At 31.5% G+C, this 18168-nt stretch overlaps 2 protein-coding genes across 2 annotated transcripts; one reads left to right on the top strand and one right to left on the bottom strand.

The window, feature by feature from the left end:
• Nucleotides 1-5057: 5057 nt before the first annotated feature.
• On the top strand, nt 5058-6229 carry LOC107897361 (ESCRT-related protein CHMP1B). The gene is made up of 2 exons (XM_016822800.2): nt 5058-5566; nt 5761-6229. Exons 1-2 carry the CDS (start codon nt 5242-5244, stop codon nt 6045-6047), a joined length of 612 nt encoding a protein of 203 aa, XP_016678289.1. The 5' UTR covers nt 5058-5241; the 3' UTR covers nt 6048-6229.
• A 2522-nt stretch (nt 6230-8751) lies between these two features.
• LOC107897362 (jacalin-related lectin 19) lies at nt 8752-9899 on the bottom strand. Its single transcript, XM_016822801.2, has 3 exons — nt 9727-9899; nt 9368-9595; nt 8752-9273 (listed from the first exon to the last, which is right to left on the bottom strand). The coding sequence occupies exons 1-3, from the start codon at nt 9727-9729 to the stop codon at nt 8953-8955; spliced, it is 552 nt and encodes a 183-aa protein (XP_016678290.1). The 5' UTR covers nt 9730-9899; the 3' UTR covers nt 8752-8952.
• Nucleotides 9900-18168: the final 8269 nt, after the last annotated feature.

Below are 18168 nucleotides of genomic sequence, written 5' to 3' on the forward strand. Positions count from 1 at the left end.
TTGAGCTTTGTTGGGTTAATGTTGTAGGCTCGATGATTGGCTTGCCATTTGGTTACCCCCAATAATCATTTTGCAAGTCATTATATTATGGCCTATTTTGCCACATTTGCTGTAGTTAGTTTACTGTCCTATCTTGCTTAATTTTGGTCCACTTTTTCTTACTTCATCAACTTCTTTCCTCCTTGTTTGTTTGGGTCTTCCTAGGGACCTTCTAATCATGGGAGGAAAAATGGGTTCCATGTCCTTCACATGTTCCTATTGCATAGGACCTATATGTAAAAATTTAAAGATGTCAAACACATTTTATAAATAAGTAATATTTCATAAAGGTTTAGGGTTTTAGGGCTATTATCTTTTACAGGGTTAATCAAGTGGCTGTAAATGTTCAACTGGGTAGTGACAGTATAACATGTATTGACATAAGTTTCAGGGCTCACAACAAGTAATTGCATGCAAGAAACAACATGCTTACATGGGATTCTTGACAAGTCTCATTTTCTGCATGAACAAGAGGAGTTGAGAAGGTCAACCACATGCTTATTGCCTAATCCACAGTCTACCTCATACTTCTCGTTTCCAACATATACTAGCCATATACTACAAAGAAAGTAACATTTTAAAATTAAAAAATTTTCCATCCAAGTAAAGCTAAGCAAAAAAGAGTTAACAAAACTTACTTATTGGATTGACTAACAATTTCAGACAACTTCTTCTATATCCTTGGACATAAAGGTCTAGGATACTTCTTAGCAGCCTCTCTCATAGAAACCTAGTCATGACTTTTCTTCTAATTATTTCTAACATCGTTAGGATGGGTTTATCTCTAGCTTCTAAAATGATTTGCAAGGAGAGAAAGTCCTTAAATAATTCCAACAACAATTATACAATATGAAATGATAAATAGTCAGATTAAAAAAATAAATTTTAACCTTGTGAAACATTCACTGTTGTTGTTCAGTAGTAGATTAGATTGGCATTTGGTTGAGAAGTGGGCTTTTGACCAAGTCTTTAGATCCTTGTCACGCAACCAGCCTCAGCAGATTCTGACAATGACCTCATTTCAGACATTGCTTCTTCAAATTGTCTTGGAAAAGTTGCTTTAGTAGCTTTCCAGTAAATGAGACGCATAACTTGGCCTCTAAATCCTTCCATGTTTTTAAAATTGTTATGAAGATGTCTGGCACAATTTCTTTCTTTAGCATTAGGGAACAACAAAGAAACTACTTCTATTAAACCCTGTAAAACAATTAAAACAACATGATAAGTAATCATTTTTATATAAACAATTTAGGGTATAGCATGACTTTATAGTACCTTTTGTTTGTCAGACATGAAGCATATATTGTAAGAGTTCTTGATATCAAAATCCCTCTGTAACAGCTCGAGGAACCAAAACCATGATTGTTTGTTTTCATTCTCAACTGCAGCAAAAGCCACTGGATATATACAATCATTGGCATCAACCCCAATAGCAGCAAGCAAATGTCCACCATAATAGCCCTTCAGCCAATACCCATCTAACCCTATAATTCTCCTATAGCCAGTTAACCAACCTGATTTGAATGCTTCAAGGCATATATAAAGCCTCTGAAATAGCCTACAGTCTAATTTACAGATGGTTGTTGTACCAGAGTTGCTTCTCCTTAACTCAAGTAAATAATCGTATATATTGGCATATTGGGCCTTGTGATTCCCTTGAACTAGTTCCAGAGCCCTAATCTTAGCCCTCATACATTTAGCCCGAGACATTATTGTTCCAAAATCCACCCTAATATCATTTTGTAAAGATGTTAATGAATAATTGGGATCAACTTGAAATTTTTGTAAATAATGTCTAGCCATCTACTTTGAAGTAATATTCTTATTTTTCATTACCTTGCCACACTTATTGCGGTTGACTAAAGTTTTAATTTGCCAACTCCTATCCATTGGATCATTGGGATTTAATTTGGATGCCCATAACGTCCATGGACAACTAGGTACACAGACTGCTTTCACCCTGAGTTTGTCATTCCTAGTTAGTTTGGTTACTACCCTATTTATCCTCCCATACTATTTAACTACATCTTTTAAAATGTCTCTACTAGGGAAAACCAAACCCTTTATCAATATAGGGTTCCTCATATCAGTTTGAGGATTGTATAGATGGTACTTTTTATTTATTCCCATATTTATCATAATCCATGTCATTATTCAAATCCTCATCACCATTACTATCAAAATCATCTTTTAAACCCCAAAAACCTGAACCCAGTAAGTGGTCTAACTTCTTCTGTATCATTTCACCTACTAGTTTAACCTCTGGTTCATCTACCCTATCACCATTAAACTCAAAAGAATCAGAATAAGAAGTATCTGACTCATAAGCTTTATATGAACCATCATCTGAGTCAGACGCTTCTCCTCCAAAATCTCCCCCAAAAATATTTTGCTCAACATCAAACCCTAAACCAAAAAAGGAAAATAAAACATTATATTAGTATCAACAAATTGCACAACAATTCAAATCTGAAAAAAAAAACATTATATCAACTCTAGCTCAATTTCAAACAACAACACTAATGAATTCATGAACATTTTAGGATATTCGGACAGCAGTCGATATTCACATTTGGACAGCATTAAAATACATAATCTAGAACATGAAAACAGTAGTCATTATTCACATTTTGACAACATAAATATGCGCATTAAGAGATATTATGACAGTAGCTGTAAATTACATTTGGACAGCATAAATATGCACATTAAGATACATTTTGACAACAGCTGTAAATTACAAGTGCAAATTGTTAACACATAGTGGCAAAATTGGGAAACTTCATTCCTTATTTGGACAATTAGAGTGAAGATAACATTATATACATCTTTAAATCAATTATTTGTTACACATTTGCATCAAACTACACCCGAGCTAAAATGAAAAGCTGAACATAGACATAAGCATAAAAAACTGACAAAGAATAAGGTTTGTTTTGCTAGGAAAACAACAAAAATTGAGCAATCACAATTCTTAATATCAATCTACAAGCCTGAGAAGATTGCAGATTTCAAAAACTTAACTGTTGGCTTAAAGGTCTAAAGTCAAATGCTGAGTTGGTTATAACATGTAATTAAGTAATGAAACCTACATTTATAATTTATTAAAGGAATCAGGCTGCCACAATATCTATAAATGATTAAGTTCTAGCTATACAAATTATGTTAAAAATAAGAAGATCATTACAAAAAAAAAAAGAAGGAATAGGCCATTTTCACCAGCAGTAACATGTAATTAAGTAAAGCATGTATTTTTCTGTTTCTTAATCTTAGCCTGAACTAGTAGTACATTGCAAATAACATAATATGACCCATGTCAACAATGTAAACAGACACACACATATTAAATTTAAATTTAAATCCATAAAAAAATTTGTACTTATATTTGTGCATTTATACGAACACAAGAAAGACGTGCAAATTTACAAGAATAAGCACAAAGGAAACTCGAGAAGAAACCATGGATAATATGAAGAGATTTTAAGTGTGGATGATCAAAGATGGTGAAGCTCAAAAGCTTTGCATCAAAAGCAATGCTCATGGATTCCAATCCATGACATCTAATGATTTTCATGTTCTTAAGAAGCCCAAATTTCGAGACCATACACGAAACTGCTTCATTGCTAATGGGGTTTACTGATATCAAATAAATAGTCTTAACGAAAAAAATAGAGGAAGTTGGCTGATGACGACTTAAGATTTTTGGGGTTATTCAACTTTATTTTCCAACCAACATGTGTTGGATTTTGCATGTTTTCAACTGAGAAATGAAGGTGAAGCTTATTGTTAGGTGCAATTATGGCTGATAAAAGGTCGTATTTGCTGCAAAGGAACTGAAATCTTCCAGTATTCCTTATTGGGTTGTGCTCATCAAATTTTGCAATGAACACAAAAACTGCAGTGGGAACATTTTCTTTGGTGCCATGGTGAACCAATGCCAGTTTCTATAGAAATTTCCATCGGGTTGATAAAAAAATGGTTTGAATAGCAAATTCAAAGGGAAGTAAAGAAATTATGTAGAAAAGTAGTTCATCTGGTAAACTACTTATGAAATCTTCCATATTGGCAACTCTCTATAGTACTCGTATTCATTAATAAGAAAGATTTTCATTTTCTAAATAAAGTATACAAGTTGAATCCATTCTATATCAACAACAACAATAGTACACATGATAGAGTGATAGATTACGAGTTTCCATACAAGATTTCACACGTACAAGAAAAGTAAAATAAGTGAAATAATTCCATCTAAAATGAAATTAATCAAAGAAAGCCAAAATAGATGCAGAATAGATGATTGAGAATGTAATTTTTTTTATACTAGTTCCATCTGTTTTTTTTTTAAAGATTGCAAGGTGAATCAACACAAAATCAGCAGTAAGAAAGAAAAATATGGAATACCCACAAAGGATTGTGAACAAACAAGCCGATTTAGATTAGAAAAAATCGGATTGAGAAATAAATTATTCAAGAACCGTGAAGAATTGGAAAATATAATGATTAGGAACAAAAATAATTACCATCTTATTTGTCAACAACCACTTGATTTTAGGTCTTAGAACATAAATTTATCTATAAAGAAGACATATATGGACCCTTCATTGAATCCTCTTTTTATTTTTGTACGTGAATAAAAAATTCTGATGATAATAATTTTTTTAGTCAAATGAAAAAGAAAACTAAAAAAAATAGAGGAGATAGAACATTTTTTTCAACTAAAAAAAATAGAAGAGATAGAACATTTTTTTCAACTAATATTTAGGGTTTAAAAATTTAAATTAATTAAATTTATTTAATTAAAAATCTATTCTCATCTTATTTAGAAATCTAAGTTGGCACTTAAAATCTAGTTGAACTACCACATAGGATTACCGTTAGGGAGATAACGAAACTTAATGGCAGAGTGATCACTTCGTAACAAAATAATAACATATTTGATTAAAATATAACATTTCAAACATAAGTGACTAAATTGTAAACTGATGCAAATAAAAGTGAATAGTTTTATAGTTTAGCCAATAAATAAATACAAATAGAACTTCAAAATAAATAAATACAAATATAAAAGAAAAATCGAATCGAAAAACACAGAACGGTCAAAACGCGATCAACACACAGAAAAGCCCCATTCTGATCCACATTTGCTTTAAAATCCTCTCAAACATCAAAATTTGTTTGCAAACAGACCAAAAAAATCCAGCTATGGGCAATACGGAGAAGCTGTTGAACCAGATCATGGACCTCAAATTCACCTCCAAATCGCTGCAACGCCAGGCCAAGAAGTGCGAGAAGGAGGAGAAATCTGAGAAATTGAAGGTGAAGAAGGCGATCGAGAAAGGTAACATGGACGGTGCTCGGATCTACGCCGAGAACGCCATCCGTAAGCGCACTGAGCAGATGAACTACCTGCGTCTCGCTTCCCGACTCGATGCTGTAGTTGCCAGGCTCGATACTCAGGCTAAGATGACCACCATCAACAAGTCCATGGGAAATATCGTCAAGTCTCTCGAATCTTCCTTGGCCACCGGTAATTAATTTCTCCTTAAAAATTTTCATCTTTCTGGAGATTTAGGGTTGATTTGAACTAAAATTTGTCTAGATGTTAGCCTTTTTTCATTTGGCTTTTCGAAATTTTCATCGTCTTTTTTCGTCTAAACTGGAAATTAATTTTGATGTGCATATGGTCAAGTTTGAGTCCCCCCCCCCTCTGGAATGATGCAGGCAATTTGCAGAAAATGTCGGAGACAATGGATAAATTCGAGAAGCAGTTTGTGAATATGGAGGTCCAGGCAGAGTTTATGGAGAGTGCTATGGCTGGCTCTACTTCATTGTCCACACCAGAAGGTGAGGTCAACAGCTTGATGCAGCAAGTGGCTGATGATTATGGGTTGGAGGTCTCTGTTGGGTTGCCACAGCCCGCCGCTCATGCTGTGCCAACCAAGACACAGGAGAAGGTTGATGAGGACGATTTGTCAAGGCGCCTCGCCGAGCTTAAGGCTAGAGGTTAAAAGAATCGTGGTATCCATTTGAATGAGCTTGTGATAAATAGTAAGACTTTGTTACTTAGGATTATATAATTTCAGCTTAAAGATCAAGTTTTATGTGTAAATTTTTACTGAATTGAAGTTTGCTTTCTAATATTACATGTGGTGCTTGTTTCAAATAAATGAGATCATACCTTTAGTGTGAATTTTAACTCTTGAACTTTCCTCAAAATTCCTGTGAGAGTGTGGTATCTGGGATGATTTAGGGGCTTTCTAAATGCTTTGGTAGAACGGTTGGCAGGTCGTTGTTGATGTTTCAGCTTAACCCTATGGTTAAACAAGGTATTTAGGGTTATGAGGGTTGGTAAGCGGGGTACAATCATATTTTATTCATCAAGTGAATGGATTACGTAAATGCTGTTGATAGAATGGTGGAACCCATTTGAGTTAGCTTGTGATGTATAGCATTATAGTTTCTGCTTAAAGATCTTGTTGTATGTGTAAATTTTACTGAAATGGGTACTTCTTTCTAATGTTGAATGTGGTGCTTGTTTCATATTAATGAGCTGATGCCTTCATTGTGGATCTTAACTGTAAATTTTCCCCAAAATCCCCTAAGAATGTGGTATGTAGTATGTGGGATGGTTTGGTCTGTGTGAATGCATTGGTATGGAGGCCAGGTTGAGGGGTTCTCTTTTTTTAATTACAATTCACATACTACCGGCAAGAGCTAATCACTGCCTCCCACACCCTACTAGCAAGCAATTCCTATGATTCGATCCCACAATGTGAGCTAGGTTCACGAGATTGAGGTTGGTATTTGATGTTTCCGGCCATGATATTTGAGCTTAATCCTAAGCTCAGAGATGCTATTTATTCTTTTGGTTGTGAGGGTTGGTAAGTGGTTCAACCATTTCTTATTCATCAAGTTAATGGATTAGGTAAATGCTAAAATACTGTTCACCTTAATCAATTTTGGACCATTCGTTGAAGATGGTTGTAAGAACCGATTAGATCAGGTCTTTCTACTCTACTCCTTTATTACTTTTTTTATTCATTTGGATAAATATTTGTGTTTTTTTAACTTAAGCTCGGTTAGTTTTATTGGAAATGATTTTCGAAAAATGATTTTTAGAAAATAATTTATTATTTTGGGAAAATAGATATTTTCTGGAGTTCAGCAGATTTTTTGAAGACTTTTCATAAAAGTTGTTTTCAATGGAACAAATATACATTTGATATTTATGATAAGTAGTGAATTGATTACAAAGTGATATTAAGGTGGCATTATTTACAAATAATGAATTTTATGATGTTAAGGATTAAATTGTAAACTTTGTGCAATTTATAATTTTAACAAGAAAAGTGATATACATTAAAATTTGTTAAGTGAAATAAGATGTTATAATGAGTTATTTGATTAGAGTGCTTATATGGTGAAAAATAAATTACATGGTAATAGGAACTAAATTGCAAAATGTATAAAAGTTTTAAGTGTGAAACAATTTAATATGTGAATAAAGAAATTGTGATAAAAATTTAATGAATGTGTTATGAGATGATGAAATATGTATAAAGTATTGTAAAAATGAAATTGTGGAAAAATATGAAATTTTTATGATGGCAATGACTAAATTGTTAAACTTGAGAAAATATGTTGATGAAATAATAGAAGTGAAATACATAGAAATTTGATATGTGAAACAAGATGAGATAAATTATGTGATTAAAGTTTAACAAGAAAAAATGATTTAATATGATTAATTAGTAAATATTAAATTTTTACGACAAAAAGGGACTAAATTGAAAAAATATGAAATTTTATAAGAAAATATTTGATAAGTGAATAATGTAGCAGAGAATGTAAAATCTTGATGCTTTGACCCGATGTTTGGGTCGGTTGTGGGGGTGTTACTATGAACAAAATCTTATTAATTTAGAAAATATCTTATGGAAAAAAATTTGTTAAAGACATTTTACAGGAATAAGGGAGTAATTTTAGATTGATTGGAATTTTTTTTATGTTGATCATCTTATTTTACATGAAACAAATATCGAAAAAAATTAAAATTATTTTTCGTAAAAACTTTTACGAAGCAAATCTCTACTAGAAAATAACAAAAATGATTTAAATAAAGGAAAACATTTTAAAAGGAGACAAAATGTTTCATAAATTCATAATTCAAGGAAGAAAAAAGACGATGCATTTGGAACCCACTGAATATTTACTGCAAACTTTGTGCTTCCAATCAAAAGATTGGCAGTTCCCAACTCAAAAAAGCATCAATGCCATTTCTATTTTCACCTCAGATTCTCCATTCAAAAAAAAAAGAAGTTAATTGTAGTAAATACCCCAAACTATAATTTTAAAATGAAGATATATATTAGGAATGTAATTATAATATATATTATAAAGTTTGGAAACTAATTTAAAATGAAGATAATAGTTTAAGAATGTATGATGCAATTAAAAAAAATAAAAGATGGAAGGAGGATAAATTTTATTTGTCATTCACTCACGTAAAAGTAGGATAAAGATTATAAAATCATAATTTTATACAATGGTTTGTGTACAAGAGATTCTAAATGTCGAACATAAAATTTCATATTTTTTGAATACTATTTTTTTCACCAACAATTAAATTAAACCCGGATTTTTCTTTTTCTTTTTCAGTTTAGTATCCTTTTATGTTTGCTTTGCTCATTTTCGTGTAAAAAATCAAACGAGTTAAACACTAATCCAATCATTAATAACATCAAATAACATACGAAAGACAACAAAATCCGACATGTCTATATATATATCTGTATACATTCAAGATTGTTTGATTTTAAACTCTAAGGTGGTTGCTGCTATAATTTTGATGATGAACTTTAGCACCTCCAGGTATTAATGGAAGGGGCCTTTTGAGTGACAATCCTCTCTAGGCTAGGCAGAGGCTTTTGAGACACTACTAGTAAGCCTTTGAAATCCTTTCTGCACCTTCTGAAAGAGTTTAGGAGATTGAACACGACACAATCGAAATCCGATTGAATCAACATACCATCCACTTCTCCCGTTGAACCCCGCGATTCGCCCTCCCTCTACGGAGAAAGCGAAGGGTGTTCCTTCTTCAACTCCATACGGACCAAACGTCCTTCGGTTACTCTTAAACGTCAGTGATCGAATCACAGGGCTACCACCATAAACCACAGGACAGTAATAACCAGTTACACTGATCAAGAATTCTTCTGGGAATTTTAGTTTAATCTGGATACCAATTACAATGCAGTCTCTTGAGTGTGAATATAATGATTATACAAACACATCAAAAGATAAAAAAATTAAGATTGTTTAGCCTAACCTCAGCTGTCTTGTTTCCTCCTACACCGCCGTGTTTCTCCGCCGTTACAGGCTTACCGTTCTTATCGTAAACCACTCTGATGGAGTCGATGCAACGATCATAAACAAGAGTGATTTCTCTTACCCCATTATAAATTCCATCATCCCAAGCAGTTCCACCATTGCCTCCCCATGGTCCTACCACCACACTCATCTTTTTCCTACTGCTAGACTTCTCCTTGCCACCATCCTATACATTCAAGGGTCATATGCAAGTTAAACTATATGTCCAATATATTACAACTCAATGCAAATATAGAAGAAAATAGGTTTAGCCCTTCTTTTTTGAAAAAAGCACAAAGTTAATTAGGATTTTCTCACCATATGAACCGGCAAGTTGTAAGAGCAGATGCTGAATTGGGATTAAACAATGAGGTTTGATATTAGGTGTAAGTGGTGGTAATTAATATAGATAGCAACTGGAATCAGATGCCATTTCCAGCACCTTCTGGGTATTGTGAATTATGCCTTATTTGTTTGCGGTCCAACTTATTCAGGTGGCTAGCTGGTACCTAACAAACAGTACCAGGAATCATAATAGGTTCCTAAGAGATTAAAAATAAAAAGTTTGGGTGATAGTTTCTGTTAATAATGGCAATATTCTTGATAAACAATGACAAGTAATATCTATCAGAAAGTTGTAAGAATGTCAAATTTGGATGATAGGTAAGAAACAAAAAAAAATTATTCTTTGATAAAAAAAGCAGTAGAAAAACAGGGCCGGAAAGGAAGATACCTTACTGAAGAGGGCCACCAATTTTTGAATCCATGGCACCTGTACTTGAGACCTTCCTTCAGATCAATAAATGCAGAAAATTTGTAAATATTATTTATCCAAAAGCAGAAAATGTGCTACAGCAAAGTAACATAGGAAATTCTGATGTAAACAAAAGCTATACAGTAAAAACACTTTTTACCCTAAGCTATACAAATTCTATTATTTACAATATTATCGGATCTAATTCTACTATCAAATAATTGTTGGTAACGTAAAAGGTTGGTGTTAGTGGGTATATTCCCATTTTATGTCTCTAACACGTATTACGTGTACATTTTTTTTTATAAAAGTTTTATTATTTTTCAGAAAATAATATCTTTAACAATTTTTTTTTTCAGTTTACTATTCCAAAAAATCTTGTATTTTTTTACTATTTGGTTGTTGGGCGTGGAAATAGTAGAGCGATTTCAGTGTATTTTCTTACTCTTTTGCCCTAGGCTAATTATTGTTTTGCCATTCTATTATTAGTATAAATAGAGAGTTATTTTCCTCATTTTACACACACAACAAAAACACAACTCTCTCTAAAAATTATTTTTCCCCTCTGCCTTTCTTTCCGTTCTGTTTAAGAGTTTGGGTTTTAAGCAAGATTGACTGTGACCCCTCCAAACTTTTTTAGGAATTGACCCTACTGTGATTTCCCAGAATAGTAACACCAATCGAGTTCCATCTTCTATATTCGAGTGTACGAATATCAAAACATTGTGTTAACCTTGGGAGACGGCTAGGAGTGTGCAAAATTCGGGTAAAATCGAAAAAATTCGGTTAATCGGTCAGTTAATCGAATTAATTCGATCGGGGTCGATTAATAATTTTTTGAGTTTTCGGTTAACAGTTAATTCAGTTCGAAACCGGTCAGTTAACCGAATTTTTCTAGTTTAACCAAAAAAATTAACAAATAAAATTATAATATATAAATAGCCTATTATTCACTCAAACCCAATCCAACATAAACCCAAATACCCAATCTAATATATATTAACCCAAGTACCCAACCCAACCCAATTACCCAACCCAATCATAAAAATTACAAATAATTTAATAAATAAAAATCTAAAACTAAAAATAAAAATAAAAATAAAAACATATAATTTTATACAAATAATTCAGTTAATTCGATTAATTCAGTTAATTTTATACTTATTTTAACCAAAAATTAAAATCGTATAATTTCGGTTAATTCGGTCGGTTAACCGAATTAACCGAAAAAATTTCAGTTCAGTTAATTTTTTTGAAAAAATTTCAGTTTGATTAACGGTTAAAAATTTTGAAGGGTCAGTTAATTCAGTTAATGTAATTTCGGGTCGGTTAACCGACTGAACATGCCTAGAGACGACGTCCACTACATGATTATACCGATTAGGGCGAATTCATTTCTAAGACAATAGATTTACCACGCGCAGTAAATTTTTTATTTCATATTTCGTTATTTATTTTTCTAAGTGCTAATAAATTTATTTTGCAATAGTTTATTTCCAACAATAACATCATATGAATAACATCTTTAGTCTTTTCCTGCTCTAAATCCAGTAAAAGAAAGCTCCCCATGCCAAAACCACAATACAATTGAAATCAAACCTTTCCCTCTTAATTTGAGTACCACCCATTGTAACTCAAAATTTCACTGTTCAGAAGATCTTTGCAATGAGCAAAGATTTAACACCTCTTTCCCAACCGTCTTAAAATAGTTGCATTAAAAAAATAAATGATTTTTAGTCTCCGTCTCACTATGACAAAAACAACCACCACTATAAACTTGGAATCCCCAAGCCAATAGACTATCCTTCCTAAGTAGTCGATTAAACATTGCCATCCAACAATCATGGAATGTTTTGGAATATGATAAGGAACCAAAGCAGCTTACACCAATTTACTTTGGCTACTCTACTTCTACTTTCATTCCGGACTTCACATAAAATATTTTTATCTTGGGACAATGAATTCATCAATTTAAGGATTTCTAATCAACTCAACACCTCAATTTGAGAAGGAGAAGGAGAAACCTGCATCAAATCCCTACCCTTAAGAGCCTAAGAACATAAGCTTGGATCTAAGCAATCCAAAGAGATCCTGCTTGAATTAAAATAGATCACAAATTTTACATAATGCAAGCTTGATTCCAACTATCAAGCTTCTGTTGGAAAAAAAATCGGTTTAGAAAAAATTTTTGTTATAGCGAAAAATTAAAATTTTAAAAATCAAGTCGGTTTGTAATATTTATAATTTATAACAATTAATTTTTCCCAAAAAATACCTGTGTTTTAACTAAGACGGATCCTAGATGTTTCCGGCTTTCACCTGAACGACTTTCTCTGCTATTCCCATAGTTCGAACAATCACAAATTAAACACAAAATCAGAAATAATTTCTTTCTTTCAGTAGAAAAGTAATTTTCTCTCAATAGATACCGATAAAATTATTATTTCTAGAAAATATAATTTATATTTAGAAAATAATTTTTTTCAGGTAGAATAACTATATCTCAAAGTTTTTTTATTTTTAGCTCTACCAATGCCTATAAAGAGATATAGAAGAATCCTAATTGAATTAGTAGAATACAAATAATATTTATTTGATAGAAAAATTAGCTTCCTAGTTTAACTAGGAGAGGAGTTGTACACCCTATTTAAATATACTAGGGTTGTTGCCTCTCGTATGAATTATGAGGGGTTTTGAGCTTCTCTTGTACTAGGTTTAATTATATGTACTTTTTAGATTTTTAACTTAACACTTTATAATTTAATTCAACTCAATATATATTTTTATATTTCTCGAAATAAATATTATTTATTAAATTAATTTAATTAGATAAATTATTTTTTTCAATTAACTAATTTTCTCAACCCAAATCTAATTTTGTTAAAGTTATGATAACTTTATTGTAAAAGAATTTATGAAAAAATATATTTAATTTTCATATTTAATAGATTCTCAATAATTAATTAATTTAATTCTATTTTCGAACTTCAATTATTTGAGTAAATTATAATTCGAAAAACTTAAATTAATTCTCAAGTCAATTCCATACTTAGTGAGAAAACACATTCATTTTCGAATGTAACTTATTTCTCTAACTTTATTATTTCCATCCATTTTCGTTTATTTGATTTTTTATGCAATTCATTTTTTATTTCAACGAGCTAGCAGAGGGATCGATTGGACATATATAATTAGGGTTCAAATTATTTATAATTAAGTTCTAGCTTTTCGCTTATTAATTATAAATTCATTTCATTATAAAGTCATTTCACAATAGTATCGTGACTGGGCTCTCCCTAATTATATATCGTTATGAAAGTTATTTAATCAATGGCGTTCAATGACTTTGTATTAAGTGTGTTACATTTATAGGATATTCTTAATCTCTTTTGAATAAATTTATTCTCCCAATATGATCCTATTTTATCTCATGGTAATCATTACATCTTCTTTCATAAAAAGTCAATTACTATCAAATAGTAATTAAGTCATTTATCACAAAGATAAACGACCCGTAACCATGTTTACTTTTCATCTATCATGTAATGCCAATGAGAAAATATCATTACATCTCTTTCATGAAAAGTCAATTACTATCAAATAGCAATTAAGTCGTTTATCCACTACAGCAGAATAGACTTTTAGCAGCGCTTTCAGCGGCGTTTGGATGAAAAACGCCGCAAAATTTACACATTAGTGGCATTTGTATAAAAGTGCCGCTATAGGTAAGGGTTATAGTGGCGTTTGCCAAAAAACGCCGCAAAATATCAATATTAGCGGCGCTTATATAGAAAACGCCGCAAAAAAGTGAGAATTAGCGGCGTTTTCTTAAAAACGCCGCAATAGGTGACGCATTGGCGGCGGTTGTCGAAAAACGCCCCAAATGTGTTGACCAAAACGGCGCCATTTTGATGCTGAGCTGTTGAGGCATTAGCAGCGTTTTACCAAAAACGCCACAAAAAATTCAAGCAATAGCGGTGTTTTTTGAAAACGACGGAATAGGTGACGTATTAGCGGCGGTTGTCTGAAAACGCTGCAGAAGTTTTGAGCAAAACGGCGCCGTCCCTTAGTTAGCTATAGAGGAATTAGCGGTGTTTTTAAAAAAACGCCGCAAATAAATTATATTATTTTAAGGTTTAAGGTTATGAATTTTAGGTTAATTTAGAGTTTTAGGGTTTATGATATAATATTTATTATTTTGGGTTATGGATTTATGTTTTAGAGTGTAAGTTTAAGGTTTACTGTGTTTTAGGTATTAGGGTCGAATTAATTTTAATGTTCATGGTTTTAGGGGTTATGTTATTAGGGATTAGAGGTTATGATTAATGATAAAAAATTAATTTATTTTAGGGTTTTGGTAAGCATTAAGATTCTATTTTAATTACTTTTGTCCCTTGCTATATATATTAAGATTCTATATATTTAGGGTGTAAGTTTCGATTAATTTAGGGTTTAAGGAAAGGATACTATTAGCTAGAAACTGAAGAACATTTGGATTTTACTGAGATTCATGCCATTTAATTTGTATATACCCATATTATTTAATATAAGAATATAAATGTATATATGTGTTTTAATTTGTACTATACTAACATTGGTCACACGAATTCCCAAAAATATGTCTACGATTATGGTTTAGGGTTAATGATTTTTAAAGTTTATAGTTTGGGGGCTTTATAGTCTAGGATTTATGGTTGGTTTAGGGGTTACTGTGAATGGGTTTTGGGTTTAAAGTTTAGGGTTATAAGTTTTGTATTTGTGGTTCAGGGTTTAGGGTCTCAGGTTTAGAGTATAATTTTGGATTTAATTTAGAAGATAAATATAAATAAGATAAATATATATAAATTATTATTTTAATATAAATAAGATAAATATATATAAATTATTATTTTAAAATAATATATATCAAAATGGGTTAAATCCCAAATAGCTAAGATGAAAAGTGGTTTAGTGTGCAATTGTGTACATGAACTGTAATTTGATCTAGATCTTTCCACCTATTAACACAATTATTGATATAAATAGCGTCATGTTTTTATTTAATTAATTTATATGCATACGTAATATTTATATTTATTCAATATAAAAATATATTGATGTATTTTAAAATGTGTATTAAATCAAAATTGAAGTTTTAACTATAGTTAGGGTTTAGAGTGCTATAAGTTTATGGTTTGAGGTTTAAATTTAAAGGTATATTGTTGAAGACTAAACCAATATTTGGAATTTTATGAGATTCTTGTCATTTTGTACTACAAGTAATATAAATATATGAAAAATATATTTTGTACTACACTAACATTACTTGGATATAATATAAAAGAAACTCAAAATATATAGTTTTAAATTTTGACCAATTTTTAAAAAATATTCAGGTATTAACGGCGCTTATACATAAAACGCTGCAAATGATAAGCAATAGTGGCGTTTTCCAAAAAACGCCACAAAATTTAATTATACATTAGAGTAAAACGGCAACGTTTCCTCTAAATATTAGTGGCTTTAGCGGCGTTTCTATAATAAATGCCACAAATTGTATTAGAACGGCGTCGTTTTGTAATAGATAAAAGAGGCGTTAGTGGCGCTTTGCCTAAAACGCTGCAAAATGTCTCATTAGCGGCGCTTTGATGAAAACGCCACAAAGTTTCCTTATTTGAAATGGCGTCGTTTTTTCCCCCTTGAGGTTTATTCCCTTTACCCGAAATCAGTTCGGTTTTTTGCTAAGTCTTTTTTCCCTATTTTTGTTCTTCCTTCCTTAAATCCCTAAAACAAAAAACACCACTTTCTTTTTCCCCAAATCATCCCCTAATTCCCCAAACCCGAAATCCCTAACGTTTTCCCCAAATCCCATTTTTTCCCTAAATCTGTTTTCCCATCCCCGAAATCCCTAACTATTTTCCCTTTCCTCTCGTCTCGCTTGCTGTTATTTCCCGAAACCATTGCGTCTGTCCGATATCGACTTTGGAAGCGGTTCATTTGATTCTGCTACACTCATCGTGTAAGTTAGGTACAAATTTGTTTTCCTCATTATTCTTTACTCGTTATGCTTACAATACTTTTTCTTTGATTTTTCAGTGTTGTTGGATGGTATAGTCATCAAGCAAGAAATTGGTTTTTGTGGTTTTTGAAATCCACTGCTTCATCGGGGACTGATTTTGAGGTATGAATCTTGAACTTTGTCTTTGTCTGTCTTTGCCTTTTGATTTCTATTTTGGTTTCAGATCAATGTTTTTTTTTACTTCTATTTCAGTGGGTTCATTTCTCTGCCGTTTTTTTGTTGCGATTTTTGTAACCCCTGCTTCATCGGAGACTGATTTCAGGTATGAATCTTTGCTTCAACATTTTTCTTTTTGCTTTTTGCTTTTTTCATCTCTGGTTTGGAGTGTGGTGTGTTTAGTTGTGTGGGTTTGGGGTGTTATTGGTTCAGGTTGCAGTCTTTGGTCTGACCAAAGTAAAGTCAGTCTCTTCTTTCCTCTCCCTTTTATCTCACTTAAGATAATGCTTTAAACTTTTTCGGCTGGCTTTCATTCTAATATGACTGTCCACATAGCCTACTGGTCTCGTGTATAAAAAACTGCTTTCTACTCTGATGTCCTGCATTAGAAAAATCTCTGATTGGCTGGATTTTAAGTACTGTGAAACCAGTATCCCAATTGCTAAGTCAACCATCAGGAAATAGGCACACATGAATGACTTTAATTAAATAATTCCCTGGGAAACTCTACAATAATTAGTTTAAACGATAGGTCTAAGGTCTGTGCTTGTAAATCCTTGAATGAGATAGATCTGTCCTTGGAATATGTAGTACTCTTCCTGTCCAGATATGACTGTCTTAAATTTGTTATTTTGCTTGATTATTTGAGATCTGCTCTTAAATTTGTTATTCTGCATGATTATTTGAGATCTGCTTCTGTCAATGTACTTTCTAATTTCATTGCTCTCAGACGTAAGGCGTAAAAATATTTGAATTGTAGGAAAGAATAAAAAAAAGAAATAATGTTTCGTAAAACACAAAATTTGTCGGCCAACTTGTTTTATGTTTGGAAATATTCGAATATAAATATTAAAATAGGAAAAAACATAGATTAGTCTCAAATCCAAATAACTTGTATTCTCATTTTGTAATTTGTAACCAAATTCAATGCTAAAACTGAAATTACTTTGTACTGCCCATTGGATTTAATTTTAAAAATTCTCCATAAATATTTGCAACTAAGAATATAGTAATCACTAAATAATTCTTTATCCATTAATTTTATATATATATACATATATATACATATATATATATACATATATATATAGAATAAATCCTGCAAGAATTAGATGCTTTTGAAAGATCATTAATTAGGATCACTTCACTGAATATTGCTTACATTATTATTCATCATGCTTTTACTATTCCAACATTCTTCACGATTCCAACTTTTGATTATTACATTGGAATAATGTAATTTTTAGTTTTTAATATTTAATTTAATAATTACTTTTTAAAGTTAAATTTTAATTTCTGAAGAAAATATTTAGTTTTCCCATCTGTGTCAGCTTATGTCATTTTGTTGCTTCACAAGCTAAAGTTAGCTATTATTGATTCTTACGGTTTTTAACTAATTATGAATTTTACTATCTGATTTTGATGGAAGTAGACCTGACAACTTGTGTACCCATCTGTGTTCATTCGTTTTTCTTATGATGCAGTCATGTTTAAATTATTTTATATTCTTATAAAATTTGATACATAAATAATTTGTATTATATACAATATGCAATATTTCTGTTTTCACGTTATAATTATGTTATTTGCTTGTATCATGGCATAATATAGCAAGTAGCCGTATTATGACAGATAACATTCATTTTTCAGCTTGATTCATTTCTCTCTATAATTAAATTAGCTTATTTGGGAAAATTAGAATCCATTATCTGGTTTTGATGCTTTTAGGAATTCATATGAGGTTAACCCAAAATATCTATGGCATATATACAAAGGTTTGGACCAAATTCAG

This window comes from Gossypium hirsutum, chromosome A10 (genome assembly GCF_007990345.1).
Source record: "Gossypium hirsutum isolate 1008001.06 chromosome A10, Gossypium_hirsutum_v2.1, whole genome shotgun sequence".
Lineage (NCBI taxonomy): Eukaryota > Viridiplantae > Streptophyta > Magnoliopsida > Malvales > Malvaceae > Gossypium > Gossypium hirsutum.

What these genes read in the sequence shown, in the direction of transcription:
- LOC107897361 (XM_016822800.2), top strand. Translation starts at nt 5,242, where the DNA reads ATGGGCAATACGGAGAAGCTGTTGAACCAGATCATGGACCTCAAATTC. An exon ending in CGAATCTTCCTTGGCCACCG is followed by an intron (nt 5,567 to 5,760) that starts GTAATTAATTTC and finishes GGAATGATGCAG; the next exon opens with GCAATTTGCAGAAAATGTCG.
- LOC107897362 (XM_016822801.2), bottom strand. An exon ending in GAGGAAACAAGACAGCTGAG is followed by an intron (nt 9,274 to 9,367) that starts GTTAGGCTAAAC and finishes ATTGGTATCCAG; the next exon opens with ATTAAACTAAAATTCCCAGA.